This window comes from Cydia strobilella, chromosome 6, assembly GCF_947568885.1.
Source record: "Cydia strobilella chromosome 6, ilCydStro3.1, whole genome shotgun sequence".
Classification (NCBI taxonomy): Eukaryota; Metazoa; Arthropoda; class Insecta; order Lepidoptera; family Tortricidae; genus Cydia; species Cydia strobilella.
Window position 1 is genome coordinate 11,257,252 of NC_086046.1, and position 23,212 is coordinate 11,280,463.

General features: G+C 38.1%; 2 protein-coding genes across 2 annotated transcripts in view; both read right to left on the reverse strand.

Moving 5' to 3' along the window:
- Positions 1-23,212, reverse strand: part of LOC134742113 (uncharacterized) — a 106,423-nt gene that overhangs the window by 60,386 nt on the left and 22,825 nt on the right. The gene's annotated exons all lie outside the window — the stretch shown is intronic.
- Positions 12,471-20,011, reverse strand: LOC134742331 (4-aminobutyrate aminotransferase, mitochondrial-like). The gene is made up of 9 exons (XM_063675379.1): positions 19,972-20,011; positions 19,576-19,685; positions 18,722-18,889; positions 17,985-18,263; positions 17,404-17,564; positions 16,652-16,802; positions 16,252-16,409; positions 13,807-14,075; positions 12,471-12,666 (listed from the first exon to the last, which is right to left on the reverse strand). The coding sequence occupies exons 1-9, from the start codon at positions 20,009-20,011 to the stop codon at positions 12,548-12,550; spliced, it is 1,455 nt and encodes a 484-aa protein (XP_063531449.1). The 3' UTR covers positions 12,471-12,547.

Genomic DNA, 23,212 nt, shown 5'->3' on the forward strand with positions numbered 1-23,212 from the left:
GCGTGTACTTAGTAACCGGCTAGGTGAACTTACAACCATATCAAGTAATCAGTGTGGCTTCGTGCCGGGAAAATCCACAACCGACGCAATCCAAACCTTGACGATATTAATGGAAAAACACCGGACCAATAAAGAGGACCTTCACCTTGTGTTTATCGATCTAGAAAAAGCGTTTGACAGAGTACCGCGGAAATTCGTCTGGCAGGCCATGAGACCGCAAGGAATCCTAGAACACTATATCGGACTAGTGCAGGATATGTACAGAGATATTAGCACACAGGTGAGAGGACTAGCGGGACTAAGCAAACCATTTGAGGTTAGAGTTGGTGTGCACCAGGGATCGGCACTTAGCCCGTTCTTGTTTAACCTGACAATGGAATATCTTACAAGGGACATCCAATCCCCACTACCTTGGTGCTTGCTGTACGCTGATGATGTTGTTCTGGTGGATAAGTGTGCAAACCAGCTACAGACCACTCTCCAACAATGGAAAGACGCGCTCGAAAACCACGGTCTCCGTATTAGTCGCAGCAAAACCGAATACATGAGGTGCAGCTTCAGTAATCAGATTACACCCGACCCGACACCAATAATATCTTCATTGATGGTCAGCCCTTGCCCAAAGTGAAACAGTTCAAGTATCTAGGATCTATACTGTCCGATAACGGCAACATTGACTTAGATGTAGCTCACAGAGTAAAGGCAGCATGGTTAAGATGGAGCACCCGTTCAGGAGTGCTCTGCGACAACAGTGTGCCAATAAGAGTGATATGTATTGACTGTTGACGCTGTACCTGCATGCTTCAGTAATAAACCAGTCATTGGTCCGAACGGGTAAAGTTAAAGTTAAGGGTAAAGTCTACAAAACGGCTATCAGACCCGCTATGCTGTACGGCACTGAGTGTTGGGCGGCAAAGAAGACCCACGAGAACAAACTGCACGTGAACGAAATGAAGATGGTGCGATGGTCGGCGGGTGTAACGAGGCTGGATCGGATTCGCAACGAATACATCAGGGCTCCTTCAAAGTCGCACCCATAGGTGATAAGATGGTAGAGAGGCGAATGCGCTGGTTCGGGCACGTGATGAGAAGGGATGAAGAGTACCCAGTTAAAAAGGCTTTAGCAATCCCGGAAAAGAGAAAAGGTGGAGGGCGCCCCCTAGCTACGTGGTGGACAACCGTATCCAAAGACCTGGAACGGGCTCAGCTTGAAACGCAAACAACCCAGGACAGGCGATCCTGGCACCTAAGGACGAGGAGAGCCGACCCCAAATGAAGGGATAAGGCTAGGAAGAAGAAGAGAAGACACCGTCATAAAAAAAACCGGGCAAGTTCGAGTCACGAAGGGTTCCGTACCATTACGCAAAAAACGGCAAAAAAAATCACGTTTGTTGTATGTCTGTCAAAACTTCAACTCTCTATTCTATTAGCTATCACGATTTATGAGATACAGCTTGGTGACAGACGGACAGACAGACAGAGCGAAGTCTTAGTAATATCGTTCAAATATTACGTAACGCAATTTTCGAAGATTTTTGACCCCCCCTCCCCCTACCTAAAAGTTACGTAACACCAAAGTGACCATTTTTACCTAAAAGTCACAATTATGTTTAGGGAAGTATAATCATAAAATTGAAGAAATGAGCGACCAAACAGATGAGGAATGTTATAGCATGAAAGTAAAGGAAGCGAACGAGGTATGTCAGGATCGTAGCAAGTGGAAATCCGTGGTCTCAGACTCTCAGCCAAAATAGCCAGACTCTCCGGGAAATAGGCGTGATTATTTATTTAAAAAAACATGTTACGTAACGCCCCTCCCACCCCTGTAACGCATCGTAACGTTTTACAAGACCCCCCCCCCCCCCAATTGCGTTACGTAATATTTGAACGCCCTTCATAATAGGGTCCCGTTTTTACCCTTTCGGTAGGGAACCCTAAAAATTGGCGCTCTTTTGTTTTTTCTTACTTCGAACGCTATCAAAGGTAAGGGGTCGACTATATTTGCAAGTATGAAGAAAGAACAGTATCAGTCCGTAGTTCGGTTCTTGTTTTTAGAAAGAAAAACGTATGACGATATAAGAGTATAGAGGTAAGTTTGCGGATTGTTCATACCGAATGTTCTTCTTCCATAACAAATTAAAAAATTAAAGCGTGGCAGTACATCTGTTTTAGATGAGGACCAACCTTGTCGGCTTATTGGGGTGACTTCAGAGGAAATGGTTAAAAAATTCAAAATATTGTACTAACCGACTGCCAAATAAAATTTCGGGAAATCGAATCGTTGAAATTGTCAAGGTTGTTATCAAGGAGGTACAAAACATTTTAGAACAAAAATAAGGTATGAAAAAAGTATCAGCAAGACGGCTGCCGCGTTTACTCCCCAGGAACAGCCAAACTAGCTCATTGCTCTCGACTTGTAACAGCATAATTTTTAAGAAAAAAAAACCGACTTTAATGGGGGATGCCGCTGAAAGTTTACTTATTGTTGATGGTGCAATCTTAGATTCCAGACAATGAAATAAAAAAGACAGCATATTTTGCCTAATTATCCTAATCCATCTTTTGCCTAATTTTGCCTAATTATTATAATATTGCCTAATAATGTAGAAAAGGAGGTAAAACCACCCACTTTTCAAGTAGCATTTCGTTTTTGTAAGGGTCGCAGTTCTAACCTAACCTAACCTACTTTTCTTATAGCATTTCGTTTCTGTAAGGGTCACAGTTCTAACCTAACCTAACCCACTTTTCTAGTAGCATTTCCGGGTCTGGGTCCGGATCCGAGTCCGGGTCCGGCTGTCCGGGTCCAAGTTTGGGTCAGAGTTCGGTCCGGGTCCTGATCCGAGTTGGGGTCCATGTCCAGACCCGGGTCCGAGTCCGAGTCCGGGTCCATGTTTGGGTCTGGGTCCATAAGGAAGAGAACAAATCGCCAAACGTGAACTATGTGTCATTGAAGAGTTCCATTCTGATCATCATCAGCAGTTCGACTTCATCAAATGTCACTTTTTAAAATGGAAGTGCTGGATTTGTTTATAAAAATACAAAAATCACTATATGTATGCCTTTCACATTTGAGGAGTTCCGTCGATTCCTCATGGATCCCATCATCAGAACTCGAGCTTGACAAAAATATGTCTTAAAAACTTAAGTTGCTTAAGAAACATAAATAAGAGGACAAATCGCCAAACGTAAACTATGCGTCATTAAAGAGTTTCATTCTGATCATCATCAGCAGTTCCACTTCATCAAATGTCACATTTTAAAATGGAAATGCTGGATTTGTTGATAAAAATACAAAAATCACTATATGTATGACTTTCACATTTGAGGAGTTCCCTCGATTCCTCATGGATCCCATCATCAAAACTCGAGCTTGACAAAAATGTTTCTTGAAAACCTAACTTGCTTAACAAACATAACGAAGAGGACAAATCGCCAAACGTGAACTATGCGTCATTGAAGAGTTCCGTTCTGATCATCATCAGCAGTTCCACTTCATCAAATGTCACTTTTTTCAATGTAAGTGCTTGATTTGTTGATGAAAACACTAAAATCACTATATGTATGCCTTTAACATTTGAGGAGTTCCCTCGATTCCTCATGGATCCCATCATCAGAACTGCGTTTTGGCAAAAACGGGACCAATCTGCCGAATTAATAACCTCCTTCTGAAATCTTGAAGTCGGTTAAAAATTAAAATATTACGTTACGAATTGATGCCGCACGGACTCTATTCTACAAATCTAGCTCTAAACGATTATTTTAAACTTCCAAATCTGAAAAAGTGGCATGGCGGAAAAAGTATGCATTTAACGTAGAGTATATTTATTTTATAGAGGTCATTGCTGCCACAGAGGTCCATTTTCAGGATTTTCAGAAATCGCATTTTTTGGGCGGCTTGCTGAAACCAGAATACCGTTTGCAAAAATATATAGCGCTAAAAAATTATGGAGTAGAAAGCACATAGTGTATTTATTTTTCTACCTTGAAAAAAAAAACCTGAAAGCGGGTACTTGTCAAACCGCCCTCGTAATTATGTAGTTCTATCCACTTAGGCCACACTTAGGCACACGATAGTAAAGCGCCGCATGCACGGAATTATAAGTAATTAATAATGTGTTTAAATTTTATTAGCGCCACGAAAGGCTACCTAAATGTATCGTTCTTTGGTAGACATTACAGGATTTCAGTTTTCTGCTGGATCGCATGGCGAGTTATTGGATCTATTTTTGCGCTCTGTTAGAAGTTATAATTGGAATAGTAGACGTGCTTTTAGGTAGATACCTACCTACGCTGTGTCTTAAAATAGCAGTATGTGACGTGGTGGTGGTGTCTCATGTTTTGTATGATTTCAATTAAGTGTTTAATGAACTAACGCATTAGGTACTATGTTTTTTTTCTAAGCCTGATGGAGTTGTGTTAGTACCTAGAATTAACTCTGCACAGACTTTGAAATGACAAAGTGCGGAGTGCCACCATAAACGTTGAGTTCCTATGAAAATAATTACGTTTATTATATTACTTCCACACTTTGCTCTGTCACAGTCGGTGTAGGGTAGGGACAAACTAGGTTCGCGGTTTATATACAGTTTAGAACTCTAGAATAAGAATAGCATCTCATTGAAGTCAAACTATGCCATGGACAAGCTGGAGTAAGATTATGGGACCCTTAAACAAGAGAATACTTCACTTAGAATGTAAGTAAAATTATACCTACCTACCTAATATCTGAACTACTGCCATATGATATATAGAAATGCAATCTAGAATTGAACTTTCGTGACCTAATCCATTTGAATATATTGCAGACGTTATATAAGTAATTATTATCTATAAACCTTTCCATTCCAAACCTACTTATTAGACACATAAACAATCGATTAATTAAAAAGGAGACTTTATGTAAGTATGTTCCTATTGTAGTCGCTTGTCTAGTGAAAAGTAGTTTCCCTGTTGTCTTATTTACCTACTCGTACTTATATCTCAAAGTCCACAGGCAGCATTAGCAACCATCACTCTATTAGTTAACGTCTTTTTGAATGTGTCTCCGAGAAACTTTCATTTTCTTTTCATCATAATGATAATGTAGTACATTTACTCAGTTCGTTTCGCATGCGCAAAACACTTAACATGAAATTTTCTAACAAAAAAGGAAATGTAGACTGTGAAAGAGAAATTGGTAATTGAATTTGTCCAAATTGGCATCAACACATCCGGCGCATGATCAAGGCCAGTGAAACTATAAACGATTCCGACAGATGAAATAAGCGATTGCACGCTGTGCACATCCCATACACGCGCGGCGTCACTACCGTTTATTTATACAGATAAAGTCGAAAATTGCGTTGCTCTTTGATCCCTCTAACGAGTATATTAGAGAAAGTGTACCTCCCAAGCGATGGACTCGCGGAAACTTGACCAACATATGCATTCACGAACCATTTGGATTCGACTGAAGAGCGCGTGCCCATTAAGTACTTGACCCCCAGGCCCCAGTATAGTAGCCACTAATATATGTTTGATTGAAACTATGGGTTCAATAACATGAATATACTTTATTTCTATGCACTTTCAAATACAATGTACTTATAGGTTACATGTTAAACAAGAAAGAGGCCCGAGCCGGGTTAGCAGCTGCGGGGTTGCCATATACAACCAAAACGTTTCGTTTCTACGTATTGTTATGTGCCTTTGTATGGTACATATAACTGGAGATAAAATTTATACTGGTTGTTTAGGAAAGACGTAATAAGTATTGTAAATATCAATCCAGGTGTCTCATACCCACAAATCATACCTGCAATGGCGCAGCCGCAAATTATTCTATGTTCTATGAGTCACTAAGTAGACTTCCGCAGTGGAACTTGTTGTTTGCACGAAATCGTACTCGCTCTCATCATACTACTTTCTGAAGCCATTAAGTTAATTTGTTTAACATTAGATACCTACACTAAAGCGAGGTTTAGACTAGCAAGAATTTGCATGCAATTTTCATTATATTGCAGTATCTGAATGTAACGTAAATTGCATGCAAGTTCTTGCTAGTCCAAACCTCGCTTAAGGTTATAAAAATTATACAAGAATCGCCACTGCCTCTCTAACATTTTACATTCAATTCAAAAATAGCTACTACTTTCAATTACGTTAGACACTTTTTATTGCCAACGTTTGAATGAAATAAAATCAGTTTAAACGAGTTGTAGAAATTGGATATGGTTTATTTATTTGACTAAAGTCATTTTATTATAGAACATGTCGGGCCATGGTCAGTGTAGGGTTCTGTTAGTTATACCCGTACATCACAAAAGAGAAGACTTTTTGCGATAACTTAAAAACGGTTTAACTGATCATTATTCGCTATATTATTAATCTACCTATTAGATTATATCCTCATTGCTATTAGGGTTGAAGCAAAAAAAAAAACGTTTACGGGAGGTACTATAAAAAAATGATTTTTCTTATTTTTATTTTAAGATCAACCGGGTTTATTGCCACTTTGGGGTTATTGCGTCCTTTTAAGTTAATTTTTAAACAACGTTAGTTACTACAGCTCCTGCCATTTAGTGATATCATAGAGCGGTACTGTCATAGTAAATTTTGTAACCCCAGTAAATTCACTGCCATCTGTCGACACACTTTAAAACTAAAAATAAATATTTATAAAAATACGATAAAATGTATTTAAATATGTGATATCATAGAGCGGTACTGTCATAGTAAATTTTGTAACCCCAGTAAATTCACTGCCATCTGTCGACACACTTTAAAACTAAAAATAAATATTTATAAAAATACGATAAAATTTATTTAAATATGGATAAATGATTTTTTTATTTGCATTAATTATTTTTATGATTTTGACCCATGTCCTTTCACTGATATGCGTTAAAATTGTTAAATAACAAACGAAACCGTCAACGCCATCTATACGACAGTAGGCCAAAGCTAGTAGCGCCCTCTGAACGAGAATCAATTTTTTTTTTTTCGAGGCACGTTTTTTGCTTAGACTGTATCCATCTATTACGGAGTTATATCTATCTTTGGTGATATAAAGGTAAGTAAACTACTTGGAGGGCAACATGTAACATAGAGGGCGTTTTACCAAATCGTATTCAAATAGTTGGCTATTATTAACCGACTTCAAGATTTCAAAAGGAGGAGGTTATCAATTCGGTTGTTTTTTTTTTTTTTTTTTTTTTTTTTTTATGTTTGTTACTCCATAACTCCGTCATTTCTGGACCGATTTTGAAAATTCGTTTTTTGATTGTAAGTATATACATACAGATTGGTCCCGTTTTTGTCAAAACGTAGTTCTGATGATGGGATCCATGAGGAATCGAGGGAACTCCTCAAATGTTAAAGGCTTACATATAGTGATTTTAGTATTTTCATCAACAAATCAAGCACTTACATTTAAAAAAGTGACATTTGATGAAGTGGAACTGCTGATGATGATCAGAACGGAACTCTTCAATGACGCATAGTTCACGTTTGGCGATTTGTCCTCTTCGTTATGTTTGTTAAGCAAGTTAGGTTTTCAAGAAACATTTTTGTCAAGCTCGAGTTCTGATGATGGGATCCATGAGGAATCGAGGGAACTCCTCAAATGTGAAAGGCATACATATAGTGATTTTTGTATTTTTATCAACAAATCCAGCATTTCCATTTTAAAAAGTGACATTTGATGAAGTGGAACTGCTGATGATGATCAGAACGGAACTCTTCAATGACGCATAGTTCACGTTTGGCGATTTGGCCTCTTCGTTATGTTTGTTAAGCAAGTTAGGTTTTCAAGAAACATTTTTGTCAAGCTCGAGTTCTGATGATGGGATCCATGAGGAATCGACGGAACTCCTCAAATGTGAAAGGCATACATATAGTGATTTTTGTATTTTTATAAACAAATCCAGCACTTCCATTTTAAAAAGTGACATTTGATGAAGTCGAACTGCTGATGATGATCAGAATGGAACTCTTCAATGACACATAGTTCACGTTTGGCGATTTGTTTTCTTCCTTATGGACCCAGACCTAAACTTGGACCCGGACTCTGACCCGGACCCGGTTCTGAACATGGACCCCAACTCGGACCCGGACCGAACTCTGACCCAAACTTGGACCCGGACAGCCGGACACGGACCCGGACTCGGATCCGGACCCAGACCCGGACCCGGAAATGCTACTAGAAAAGTGGGTTAGGTTAGGTTAGAACTGTGACCCTTACAGAAAAGAAATGCTATCAGAAAAGTAGGTTAGGTTAGAACTGCGACCCTTACAAAAACGAAATGCTACTAGAAAAGTGGGTGGTTTTACCTCCTTTTCTACATTATTAGGCAATATTATAATAATTAGGCAATTAGGCAAAATTAGTCAAAAGATGGATTAGGATAATTACGCAAAATATGCTGTCTATTTCATTTCATTGTCTGGAATCTAAGAGTGCACCATCAACAATAAGTAAACTTTCAGCGACATCCCCCATTGAAGTCGGGTTTTTTTTCTTAAAAGTTATGAGACTAAGTTTCACCCCAGACCTACACGGTGTATGATGTACGAGTTAAGTCAACAAAATCCGTTTACATCCTTGTTTTTCTTTAGATATTTGGTAATATTTAGTAATAAATGTGCTCAATATTAATTAACTGAGACATGCCAATCACAATTTGTATTAATAATAGGTACTTCTGTTTTGGAAAAAAATCCATGTCAAATTCCTGGAGGATATGTTCTTAAGTTGGCAAAATGCGTCAATAATGTTGAGGTAATTGCATCTATGTAAAGCATTTGCCCCAATGTCAGTGGGTAACGACCTTTTTCTTGTAAGCTGAAATAGATAACATACACTAAAGAAAAAAGTGACCAAGCCCACCGGTGGCCAAGGCGGGAATATAACCCGCGTCTTCAGCTTACGCGGCTAACGTCCTGACCACTAGACCACTCGGCCACTAAGTTCTAGGTTTACAACATCTGGAAATTAGGTTTGGATAAATGCGTCACAAATAAGTGACGCATTTACCCAAATTATATTATTTTCTACTTGATGTTGTTAATTGCTGTTTTGGCCCATCCTATTAATCGTTATTATACCTTCTAAACGATTGTATTATGAACACGTTTCATGAGGTTTGAAAAGTCTTATCATAATTGTTTATAAGTTATTTTAAAAAGACGCAATTTGCCCAACTAGGCCGTCAAGCTTTCCGTTTTTTTAAACATATTTACTTCACCATTCAAGTTACTTCACTAATTATCTTGGCAAAGAGTTATAGAAAGCACACAGTAAAAGAATATTTCTATACCTACACTAATTAAATATTTCATTACTTATGGTTAAAGGAGAGTATAAAATAAAAAATAAAAAAACGGTGACCCCATTACCGAACCGGAGGGTTGACCTTACCACTTTCAAAGTCAAAGTCAAGTCAAAGTCATGGTCGGCATGGTTGATTTATATTAGACACATCCATGCTAAAATAAAGATGTCTAGTACCAACGAACGATCACGAAGCAAAGCCTTGGGCGGGCAGACAGACAGACGAACATGACGAGACTATCTATGACTACGGAACCCTAAAAATGGGCAAGGAATAACGCAGCGTACTACATAGGCGAACAACACGCGAACGCGAAGCGTAGCGATGCGGCGCGGGGTGACTCAATCCATAGAGTAAAAGAACCTCTATCATAGAAGGTAGGATCCTATAGAAGTGGCCTACCGCTTGCGCCCGTGAGGGACAGAACATACGCAATGCGACAATATGATTGGTGGAGTCGATTTGTAGCCCACCATAAACCATACAAATTTACGGTGGGGAATTTAAAAAAATGTGACACTGTAACAATCTTTCTCTGCTACTCCTACAGAAAGATACACAAGACTATCCCGTTCTGATAGGTCCCCCCCCCCCGCCACTCATGCCTAATCCAGTTTTATACTAGATTCATGATACCTATAGAAGTGTCCTACGTGGGCGATGGGCGATCTCATTGGAAACGCGAACGCCGTGGGCCCACCGAGCCGCGCCGCGCCGCATCCTTCGCGTTCGCGAGTTGTTCGCTTCCGTAAGACGCAGCGTAAGTCAGGCCACGTTCGTTCAGTGTAGCCGTGTAGGTTTCCGTAGTCACTAACTAAGATAATATCCCGAATATTGACTATAGTGAGATGATCGACTAGAAGAACATGAAAAAGAATGAAAATTACTGACAAAAAAAATCATTTATCAATATATAAATACATTTTTTGATAAGTATGTATTTTTATTTTTAGTTTTAATCGTGTGTCGATACTGTCGATAGATGGCAGTGAATTTACTGTGGCTACAAAATTTACTATGACAGTACCGCAGATCGCTCTATAATCCTCTTTGTTTCGTACTAATACGTACCATGAACCATGACTTATAACCGTTTATCGATTCAACAAGATAAAAAAACTATTAGCAGATTAGAAACGCATAAGCAGTTCTAACAAAAAACTAACTAAGAAAAAATCCTTTCGCGTTAACCACTCGCTACTATCGTGGTTCTATTTAGTATGGACTCTTTAGCTAGTTCGTAGCTCGGGTCACAAAAACAGCAACCGCAGTAAAAACAAAGTTTGCGTCTTTCTTGCAAATACTTAACTATTTCGCACCAAGAGAGGTCCTAACGCGAAAAAAAAACAACTAATCACCTTATCGTTTATAAATGCTTTACAAAGAAATGCCCGAAAATAATAGGTACTCGACGTATAAATTTATATCTGGATCGTAATAATTAAGAAATCATTTTTACGAGCCTTTGAAAACTACCAAATGCGCCATGTGAGCAGGTTGCATGTCCGACCACGCATGCGCCCGCGCCGGCCCTTGCGCCGGAGCATTGACGTGTTGTCTGAGTCACCGCCGCGTGATTGTCTTTTAGGTTCCTCATTTGGATTTGTCATTGACTTATAATAACTGCCTCGTAATGAACACGTTTTATAGCTTTTTATGTATTAGTATTTTTTTTCATTAGCATTAAGTATAGTGATAACGTAACCGGTCCGTTCTGTGGGAATAGCCACGACCGGAATGAGCAATACCGCCGGTATTGCGAGGTATTGCTGTATTATACAGGTGTCATAATATTGTATGCTACTCAGTCTCAGTATACTTTGGCAGTCAGTCGTTATATTTGTAGCGGTGGAGTTTATTTATAATTATTATGTATTTTTAGGGTTCCGTACCCAAAGGGTAAAAACGGGACCCTATTACTAAGACTCCGCTGTCCGTCTGTCCGTCCGTCTGTCTGTCTGTCACCAGGCTGTATCTCATGAACCGTGATAGCTAGACAGTTGAAATTTTCACAGATGATGTATTTCTGTTGCCGAGAATAATATAAATATTTAAATGGGGCTCCCATACAACAAACGTGATTTTTTTGCTGTTTTTTTCCGTAATGGTATGGAACCCTTCGTGCGCGAGTCTGACTTGCACTTGGCCGGTGTTTGATGTTCACATCATGCTTGTATTTCACTGTTATGTCAATTAAATTAAGTTATGAAAGTGTTATTTATGTTATGGATTAGGATTACTTTGGACAGATACGCTTAATTTAGGTACTATGATAGACATAAACCATGAAAATAAACGAAACTAATACCCTACAATTACTGTTTTAACCTTATTATTATTAGTTGTCTCTCCGTTTAAAAACTCACGGGTATATTCATCCCGGTCATTTCATAAGCGTGCGTGGAGATATAGATTCAACACACAGAGGCCCTTTATTAGAGAAGATTGCTGTTTTAGTACTATGCTTACCTATATTATAATATAATACATACAACTATTGTAAAATTAATCAAGCTTTATTTAAAATAATATTTAATGAATTACATCTTTATACACTAATCTACTGACATGTTTAAAACTGACCATATGCTTATATAGATAGATAGATTACCTATATGTATAGTGTATTTCAAATATACCTACAGAATTTTGGACTTCTTTATGTTTGCGAAAATTATAACAAAACCGGAAGTTGTAGTCCTACCTCTGAAAACTTTGTTGACTGGCCGGTATTTTAAGATTGGCGACACAATCTTGAAACCTAGAAGATTGTTACCAATGCTTTTCTTACTCGTATATTAAAAACTAACGGTGAAAAATATGAATAGTTGTCAAGTTAATTGATCTTTAAATCAATAAATCCATACTAATATTATACATGCGAAAGTGTGTCTTTGTCTGTCTGTTACCTCTTCACGCTTAAAGCGCTGAACCGATTTAGTTGAAATTTGGTATGTGGTATAGAGATAGTTTTGAGTCCCGGGGAAGGACATAGGGTAATAGTTTTTATCCCAGAAGTCATCCTTTAAGAGGTGAAATGGGAGGGTGGAAGTTTGTATGGGGAATCCATAAAAAGGAGATTGTATAAAAATAAGCTACCCAAATTACTAACTACACGCAGACGAAGTCGCGGGCAAAAGCTAGTACTTAATAAAAATAATATCATAAAATACGTCAGCATAAAAAAACAGTACTTATTACATTAAGATCGCTAGAAAAGATCTATATAGGCACGTTTAAAGTTCCTTCAATGTTTTTCTTAGGATATCCAAGTAGATGTGAGCGTGTTTCTCCTGAAAGATGAGCGCGGGGCGCAGGCGGATCGACTTTTCTCCGCATATGCCGCTCAGAACACCTGCAGCAAGGAATAGTATGAAACAAAACAACAGCTGCACTGAATGTTCAATGGGGTTAAAACCTGCCAACTATGTACCTACTATAGACTAGACTTAGAGAGTAGAGGGTTGTGTTGGTAGTCTTTTGAGTCTACATTTAAAAGAATCGACCTCTTTTTACGCGACTGCGCTTGTTTTTTAAAAACAGTTTTAAGCCGAGTCCCAAGAGTCCAGTGTCGACTTCTTTATTGAGTCTTTTAATCGCAACTTAAAATAACTCGAGCCTTCAGATAAAGAGTTCGTCAAACAATTTTGTAAGTTTTATCTAAATGAGTACTAAGGAAAATAGGCGTTATTGAATGACCTAACCCACGAATTTCATATGGAGACAATGCGTTTTAGAGAATAAAGATAATTTTCTCCATAGATACGTAACCATGAACGAGTCTTGGGTACATCACTATGATCCCGAAACTAAAGTTCAAAGTAAACAGTGGAAACACAGTGGTTCTCCGCCACCACGTAAATTTAAAGTGGCATCGTCTGCAGGAAAGGTTATGCTGTCTGTATTTTGGGATGCTCAAGGAATAATCCTGACTGACTATTTGAAAAAGGGAGAGACTATTACAGGGGCCTATTATGCAAACTTAATTCTAAAATTGCGAGAGGCTATTAAAGAGAAACGCCGGGGCAAGTTGACAAGTGGCGTACTCTTCCACCAAGACAATGCTCCCGTCCATACGTCCTGTGTTGCTAAGGCTGCCATACACCAAGCAGGCTTCGAATTGGTGGAGCACCCACCGTATTCGCCTGACTTGGCCCCCAGCGACTACAGGCTATTCCCAAAATTAAAGGAATTTTTAAGTAGAAAATTTTTTTTGGACAATCAAGAGGTGATATCTGTTGTGGAGGAGTGGTTTTCAGAGCTCGGACAATTTTTTTTCAGGAGGCTATTGAAATGCTGGAGAACCGATGGAATAAGTGTATTAGTGTTGAGGGAGACTATGTAGAAATATAAAATATAAATCTTGAATGTAGTTTCATTGTAAGAGGGTTAGGGGTGGTGCATACGGATCAACCCTCGTACCTATGCTCGGAGCAGTCAGCCAGTCATCAGCCGAGCGCGCCCGAAGTGAAATATATATAGCGAAAAAGCTTACCATTTCTCTTTAAATTGTTATTAATTTTGTCCCTCACTGTAGCACTAGGGGAACAGAATGCTAAGAACGTGCCTCGGCCGCGTACTCTCCCTATCGTGTTGGAAAATTCTTTCTCGAGTTCATGTAAACCATCTTTCAAAATTTTTCCAGTTTTCTGAACGTTGTTTAATAGCTGCTCTTGCTCAATGACGCGAAGTACTTGGTCCAGAAGGATCAACTTTCCAGGGTCTCCGCTCCAGGTATTGAAAATTCTGTAACCCTGCGCAGGCCTAAAATAGACCACAACTTTAATTAAAGCATTATAATATTTTTATTTCTCATGCTCTGAAAGAGGGTCATTGTTGTTCTAAAAGGTGTGCAGAAAATGATACGTTTCAGCACGGGAGCATTCCAACGTTCCAAGTACGTTTTTTTTGATTATTTAAGATAAGCAATTAAAATTTGTTATACAATTTCCTTTCTGATATTTAACTCCCCATTCCATAAATAACGATACTTTTGCCTAAATTGTTAATTGAACTCAATACATACTAAAAACATTTATACTTAGTTACGTTTTTTAAAAAACCACATGCCGTTTACTTTTCTCGTATTCGAAATTAAAAGTAGAGTGTTTTAACTCGGGTGAAAGGCATCATTTCAGCCTCGGACTATTGGCGCTCTCACTGCGTTCGAGCGACAAACTACCTCGGCAGAAATGAGTGCCTTTCATCCCTTGGTTAACAATCTACTATTAATACAGTACTTAACTTACTGGGGTAAGTAACTGCAAAAATGTATGAAGAGGTATCTATGCACTTTTTTGCTCAGGCGATGCCGCTTGGCACGATTGTTCCTTAGGTCATTAAAAGCTGATTTGGCCCAGTAGCCACGAGATCGTACCGTGCAAGCCCCCCACAAAAGGGGGGAAAGGGTCGACTCCCCAGGTCCAATCTGTGCTAAATTTCTATCTGCTCTTAGCAACTAGGGCAAGTTATACATCATTTTCGTATAATTTAGGGACGAGGAATTCATTTTTGAATTAATCGTTTTACCTTTTCATACAAAAAAAATATATTTTTGGACAAAAAATTAATATAACATTTATTTTTATGTGACAATTTTGGCCTTTACAGACAGTGTGGTGATTTTCATTTTATAAAAAATTTGACAATTTAGCCCATTTATTATTTATTCTGGAAAGTATCACAATAAAATAGGCACTCATACATTTTTTTTTGTCAAAAAAATATATTTGTAGCGCGTGGCGGTGACGATTTCCATAGAAATTGAATTAATGGCCAAAGACAAAGATTAAAAATGTTTAAAAAATACACTGAATTTGCCATTTTAAAGCATGGACATAGTGTGCTATTTCTTGCTCTATGCGTTTTTGCCCTTTTTTGCGACCAATTTGTTGTTTTCGTTTTTTTTCATACAAAATCTAACCCTTCCATTTTACCCCCTTAACGGTTGATTTTTATAACATTTTATTTTGTTATAAACTTAAACCTATTGTATTTAATAGATGTTTAAAAAAAACAGATTTATATTTTCAATTTTTCAGTAGTTAAGGAATTTACATGAGTTTGAATTAAAGACAATTATTTCATAATATCTCGCACATTCACCTAATAAAACTATATTATTCAACTTACTTTCCGACATATTATCATACACCACCACACCACTGAAGATATAGCGCTGAAATTTTCAACATCGATTAAATTCAATTATTATTGAATTAAATTCAATATAATTCGATAATAATTCCTAGCTTTAAGTTTATAATTAAATAAAATTTTAGAAAATCAACCCTTAAGAGCGTGAAATGGGGGGGTTAAATTTTGTATGATTTTTTTTTAAACAATAAACTTGTACCTAATAAGGACAAAAACGCATGGAACTAGCATTAGAACATTATATTTATACTTTTAAAATGCCAAATTCATTGTTTTTTTGTTAACATTTTCGATCTTTGACTTTGGCCATATTGTTCTCTCACCGAAACTATGCTAATTACATTCTAGTAGGTTTACTATGTTATCAGTTGACATTGTTCTCATTCTAATATCTATAAGGGCGTCACTCAAGTATTGGCATTGAATTATTTTACTATAGGATTAGAGAATCTGTCAACTTATCGCCTAAATCGAGAATAAGTTCTCGATATTCACACTTCACACCAATTTAGTTTGTGTTTCCAACAGAGATGCGAAATGTGCGAGACTAGAGGATGCGTAGTGAGGAATGGGTTTGTTAAGAACCAATAGAATCACTGCAGATACATACCCTCGCTCAGCGCATAATTATATAATTTATATCCTGGTAGGTATCCTATATATTTATCAGACAAAGAATGAACTTCGCACACTAACTATATGCACGGCTGGTGCAAAAAGCAGAAAAATTACATAAAACATTATCTGGGCTGTCGGGTGTTAATTATAAAGTAAGACCACTTACTTGAACTCCGAAGACGTAAAAAACCCGCCTGTGAGCATTTTCTTACTGAACGTGACTAAGTCCGGGGGTGAGGGCAGGTCGAAGTGCTCGTGCCCCCACATCTTGCCCGTCGGCCCGCACCCGGTTTGAACCTCGTCTACGATGAGAGCTACTTCCGTCTGACAACCACAAGCATTTTTAATCGTTTTGTAAAGTAATTAAAACAAAGAGGAACTGATTATACTATGAGTAGATTGAGACAATGTGCAAAACATATTCTGTGTATATGTATACACAGAATATTATTTGCACATTCACTGAGTATATTCTCACGAGTCGCATTACAGGCGCAATAAGATAAAATTGAAAAAAGAAGTGGCTCACCTGGCTCACTGAATCATTAACTGTGACTATAACTTACTTGCTTGCAGATCTGCTGAAGCCTCTGGAAGAACTCCGGGGACGCTTCGTTGTCTCCTCCTTCAGACTGTATCGGCTCCACAACTACGCCCGCCACCGGCCTACAGCATTTTAGGCGCTCTTCTATGATGCACGCTACTTGGGCAAGGCATCTATGTAACATAAACAACTAAAATTAACATTTAAATGGATTGAACATTTGTAACTGGCATGTTTTTTAAATTATACTTACCTACTAAAATGAATACGAATTAGGTGCCCCTAATATTTAAAATACCTAAGTAATAAATTTTTACGTGATTTTACCAAGGATCTTTGACAGAGCTAATTTAACGGTCTCCTAGCCTAGTCGGTAGTGACCCTGCCTACGAAGCAGGAGGTCGCACGTTCGGATCCTGGTACGGGCATTTTATTTTTGTACTTATCATAGAAATTTGTTCCTTATCTTATTTGTGTACATACTTATCCAGGAAAAGCGGGACTGTAACTGTTTTTTTGTGAAATTATATGTAGGTATTTAGGGGAACTTCCTTTCATATTTTATTTTACTCTCTAATGTAGTCTAATCTCACTGCTAAAGTGAAAAGTTGTATGTGCCACACGAGGCCAAAGTTTTTTTGCACCTCGTGTTATAGTCACTCGCTATATATGCTCAAAATTTTGAATTAGAATCAGCACTCAAAGCAAAAACTAACTTTGTTCTCGTTACACAAATAACTATTATCTTAATTATGAATGCTATGAAAGCATTACCTTTGGTCTTCCTGACAGTTGTAGGATTCATTCTCATGAAGTGGGTATTTGTATCTCGGGAACGGGGCCACGGGCCAATCGAAGGCCGGGCAATCTACTTTATGTATAGGTTTCGATCTCGTGGTGGACAAGGCTCCGAAGGCGCGACCATGGAAACATCCCTGAAAGTTTAAAACTAGCCGGGAAATGTAGAAATGTTACAGCTAGATATATTTGATTAAACTCGACTATTAGGTACCTACATGTATGCAATGAGGCGCAATGACGAATGATATATGATGCTACCTAAATGTAATGGGAGGTAGAGGGCCGTCAATGCAGGATTATCAAGTTGACAATTTGATCAGATTTTTTTTTTGCATCAATTTTAGATTTATGGTGCCTCCAAACGCGCATAAATACCTGCGTCGAAAATTGGCATTTTTGCGTCTGAGCCTCCTGATTTATCGGTCAATGAATCAAGTGAGACAATTTCATTTTGCGTTCACACCACCTGATTAAATTATCAACTTAAGCAGATTGGCAAAAAAAAATCCCGTCTGAACTACTCTGGACACCCACTATTGAATAATTAAATCTACCCAAAAAGACATGATGGCCAAGTCCGGCGACCCCGGGGGTTGGTTTAACATGCAGGACACCGTTTCCACAGGCGAGAAGTCCACCTGCCCCCCGCGTTGCTTGGTGCGGTACGAGAAGAAGGCGCACTTGTACGCGTTCTCGAGGGAGCAGGCACCGCACATCATCGTGTACACGTGGTTCATGCAGCGCGGCGCAAAAGCTAGCAACACACGCTTGAGCTTCGATGGCCAGTCGGCGGGTGGAAACACTAAGAGCGCTGGCCGATTGATAAGGGATTTCTGTAAAGATTAATAAACGTAAGCTATAGTTTGGCCCAGACTATCTCATTTCAAACATAGACAGAGAGAATCATACTGTCTATTTGTCTTACGCTAGTAATACCACCTAAAAGAAAGGAATGAGTATAATTTTCCTGGTTCTTACTGACTGGCAAGTTGTGTTTGCCAGACTAAGTAGGTATCAAGTTACTAGTTCATCCCGAACAATGTTCTCGCGATTTGCAAATAAAAAGTCACTTTTAGAGTGCTAGTCCCTGACCGAAATTGTATAAGTAAATATTAGAAAATTTTACCTATATGTTTCCAATACACACGAGGGTTAACATGGTTGTCATACTGATACGGATCCGTACGTCGCTCCGGTGTGGTGTGTGAGTGAGGCAGCACTATGCACCTATCGATGTCTCGCTCCGCATCAACCAATAAAATTGACACTCATTCGAAATACGAGTACTTACAAGGGCATGTTTATCTTCAAAAGCTCCCAGCAACGCAGGGTGGTTGTATCCTATCGGAACCGACGATATTTGGGTAAAGACGTCTAGAAACTCGTTCCCGTCCACGTCCACGAAGTAATTGCCAGCGCATTTATCGTAGTCGCCAAACAGCTGCACAGATTGAGCTTGCTGAAATATGGAATAATTTAAAAATTTCAACTTTTTAGTAATTTACAAATGTATATTGCATAGGTAGTTGAAAAGTACAATTTCACTTAACGCCCTAGTCCAGGGAATAGGGATCACCAATTAGTTTCTACAGCGGTCCAATTTTTGAAAATAAAATGACCATCGCGGTCCGTTTCTAGAGTTTATTAAATAGGTAAGCAAATGTAATGTATAGGTTGCCGGTCCGGATCCGGACCGCGATCCGCCATTTGGTGACCCCTAACCTAGTCGGTAGAGATGAGTTTGGGATCGAATCCTGATGGGATTTATTCCTTACAGCAAAAATAGGTATTTATTTAATATTAGAAAATATTTATTAGAAGGAAACTTGTATTAAATCGCGACATACCCCGCTATACTGCGAACGCTCCGGCTGTGGCATGAGCTCCCTGCTGAGGTTTTCCCGAGAGGCTACAGTATAGAAAAGGAGTGTACAGGTTCTTAAAGGGTCGGCAACGCGCATGTAACATCTCTGGAGTTGCTGGCGTTCATAGGCTACGGTGACTGCTTACCATAAGGCGGACCGTATGCTTGTTTGCAACCGACGTGGTATTAAAAAAATACACTAATTAAATTTTTTCATTTCATTTTCATTTCATTTTCATTAGCTGACAAATATTTGAATGGGTAATAGATGAGGGCAATACCTGTATACTGTTCAGTTCAGTAAACAACAACTGAGATTTGGGCCCCGGCACCGATGTTTTGACTGACGGCTTCTCTGGTTCTTGGAGTGTCACAGACAAGCCCCTGGAATCTGTGAGCATACAATCTCGTACGTTTACTTCCTGCTTTATCGCGACAGATATAAAAAAAAACCTAAACGGTGTTGCTGCAACTGTTCAAACCAGGGGGCTACCACGAAAACGAAATCTGCTTGCCATTCGAATATTGCAAGAGTTGACTACAAGCTCCGACAACATTGGCCGGACGCAGTGCAAGATATACATAAGCAAAACACGATATGTGTATCTATAATGTATTTTTTTCTCAGACTAACTTGAACTCCTGCTCCAATTTGGCTAACTTATACTTATACTTACATTTTAACGCATTCTCGGGAACCTTAATTATACGGAACATGTTCCCTTAACCTAAAGTATCTACCTAAGTAAAAATACTAATTAGAAACCAAAGATCTTTACAAGTTCATTAGCATTAAATTCAAATACATGGCACATGGCAGAAGCCCAAATGTCACAATTGTCAATATCATGTTAATACATTGTCAATATAATACACAGATTAAAATACTGATAAACATGATGAAAAAAAAACCAATTAGGTTAGACCAAGAAAAGTCTGCAACGATTTTGATAGCATACGCAGTGCAAGTGTTATTTACACGTCATAATTTCATAGAAGTTTGACGTTTAATATAACACTTGCACTATATTTGCACTGCGTGTGCTATCAAAATCGTTGCAGACTTGTCTTGGTCTAACTTTTTTCTAGTGTCAACGATTGGTCAACGATGCAAACATCAATTCAATTCGGAAATTTTTTAGACGTCGCTTTTGTAGACTTCACGTAATGACGAATACTTTATTGAAAAAAATAACAACTCAACATCAATTATTTTTATTTTGGAAGACTTTTTTGAGTACATATATAGTTACATTGCATAGTTATAAATTTGTCAAATAATGAGTATCAGTGAATTCACAAAACAGTTACATAAACGGACCTACCCTATAATTAATTAGCATTGTAACCTTTAAAAATTATGGCATATAATAATAGAAAAAAATTGTTTATTTAAAACAATCACTTAAGAGCCAACAGGAGGTGAGCCCGGGTTCAATTTTGAGATTTCAAGTTGAATATCGCCGTCGCTCTGACGGGGGCGGTACCGCGTAGCGAGGGACTATCCCAGTGTGTGTGGTGCACGCACATAGACGCGCACGCATTTTGCGCTCCTCGCCGGCCTCTGCTGGCCGGCCCGCTACGCTATAGCTATGCATACAACATACCACGCCACACACCACCCAGTTCTTTTCTTACTTTATTCTTCGTTTATAACTCGTTCGCTCGCTACCACCACTAAGCGTTTGCTTATTCCCTGTTATTGTGGTTAACTCCTTGATTTTAAGTAACTGAATTCAATATCCTTCTGCAACCTACAATCTAATTAACATTTCGAGGTACAGAAGAGTAAAAAAACATAACATAACATGGACATACAAGAAAACATTGTTGTATAAAAACATACAAGATAACGGCTGTTAAATTAATCCAATTAAATGTTTTTAAATATAAACAATAATATTAAATTATAGTCGTGAGTATTTTAAAAGTAAAACTCCCTTATACCTTGACTTTCAACAAAGTATTTTACTTATAACTTACTTGGTTCGTATGAATTAGTGACATACCTAATTTAAAAAGAGCGCTATAACTCCCGCGGGAACAATAAGGCCTTTTCCCTTCAGTGCACCTGCATAGAATAAGATCTTTTCGAGCAAGTGTGATTAAAAACAAATTTGCCGCTCTCCGGCTACGTGGAATAGATAAAAATAGCCTCAGGTTAGATAAAATATCATAACAAAGAAACATGTGACATGTGATATTTCTTACTTTGATGTAATTATACAGTTTTATTAATTGTCCGTTTTTTATTTATGAGTCCGATTTTGATAAAAATGTTTGAAGAGCTAATTCTGGTCAGAATAAATATGAAACCCCAATTTGGGACAATAGTCTACAAAACGTTCAAGGTGGTGAAAAATATAGTGTAAGCTGTTCGCATAAAAAAACCGCAAATCGATGTACAGGTTACCCGTTTGGTACACGTATACTAGAGGTCAAAACAAAATTTTTGACCCGCAGTTCCTAAAAAAATTCCCTTAGGAGGGAGTGCTGAAACCTTTTTTTTATATAATTTTATTTTTTCAAACCTATCGTATTCTCCTCTTATCTATCATACGAAAGGGCTTTTTGAAGCGATTCTGAAAATATACCACATTACATTTCAGCCAGTTTTAGGGTTCCGTACCTCAAAAGGAAAAACGGAACCCTAGGATCGTGCGTCTGTCTGTCTGTGTGTCCGTCTGTCACAGCCTATTTTCTCCGAAACTACTGGACCAATTAAGGTGAAATTTGGTATACATATGTAAGTTTGTGACCCAAAGACGGACATGTAACGTAAACAAATGAATTTTAAACATGGAGGCCACTTTTGGGGGGTAAATGAGAAAATTAAAAATAAAGTATTTCAAACTATATCGTGTTATATATCAAATGAAAGAGCTCATTGTGAGAATCTGTAATACATTTTTTTTATAATTTAGGATAAGCAATTTAGAAGTTATTCAAGAAAATAGGCAAAAAATGACCATTCCCCCCCTTTATCTCCGAAACTACTGGGTCTAAAATTTAAAAAAAAAATACGCAAAATAGATCTTTACCAAAAGATTACAGGAAAACCTATTGGAAATTGCAGTCAAGCGTGAGTCGGACTTAATTACTTAGTTTTTGATCCGACCCCTACGGGTTTTTTAAAGACATTTCACTCACGTTTCATATAAAAAATACATTGTTTAAATTTTGTAATGTACAGAACCCTTGGAACGCGAGTCCGACTCGCACTTGGCCGGTTTTTCTTAAATTGAAACAAAAAGAATTTTCAAATCATACCAAGTTTGGGCTCCTCCAGTTACGATATGGCTGATTTTTTTGGTACGATATACCACAAATGATACGTGATATCCTCATATCGATCCCCAAAAAAGCAATTTTAAAAATAATTTTATTTAGTTTTTTTTTCAATACAAAGTGACACAATCTACTTCAATGCCGATTTTACGAGACTTATGGAACTGTACTGCAGATACGGTACATATTAATCATACAATGATACGTAATATCCATATATCCAACGGGAAATACCTCTTTAACCCTTTAACTTGTTTAATTCTTTTTGTTTTAATTTACAAAAAAAAGGGATTTTTTTAGGAACTGCGGGTCAAAATTTTTGTTTTGACCTCTTAGTATGCGTGTGCCAAACGGCTAACCTGTACATCGATTTGCGGTTTTTCATTGAAATTGGGCTTGTACGGCTGCCACTAATAGAGATACTAATTCCTAAAAATACGTATGATATCTTATTGGATTCGGAATGATGTTTAGAAAAATGTATTCGAAGCGTTAATTTATTCCCACATAAAAAAAGTTCAAAAGCTATTAACAAAAAACGGCCAAGTGCGAGTCGGACTCGCGCACGAAGGGTTTCGTACCATTACGCAAAAAACGGCAAAAAAATCACGTTTGTTGTTTGGGAGCGAC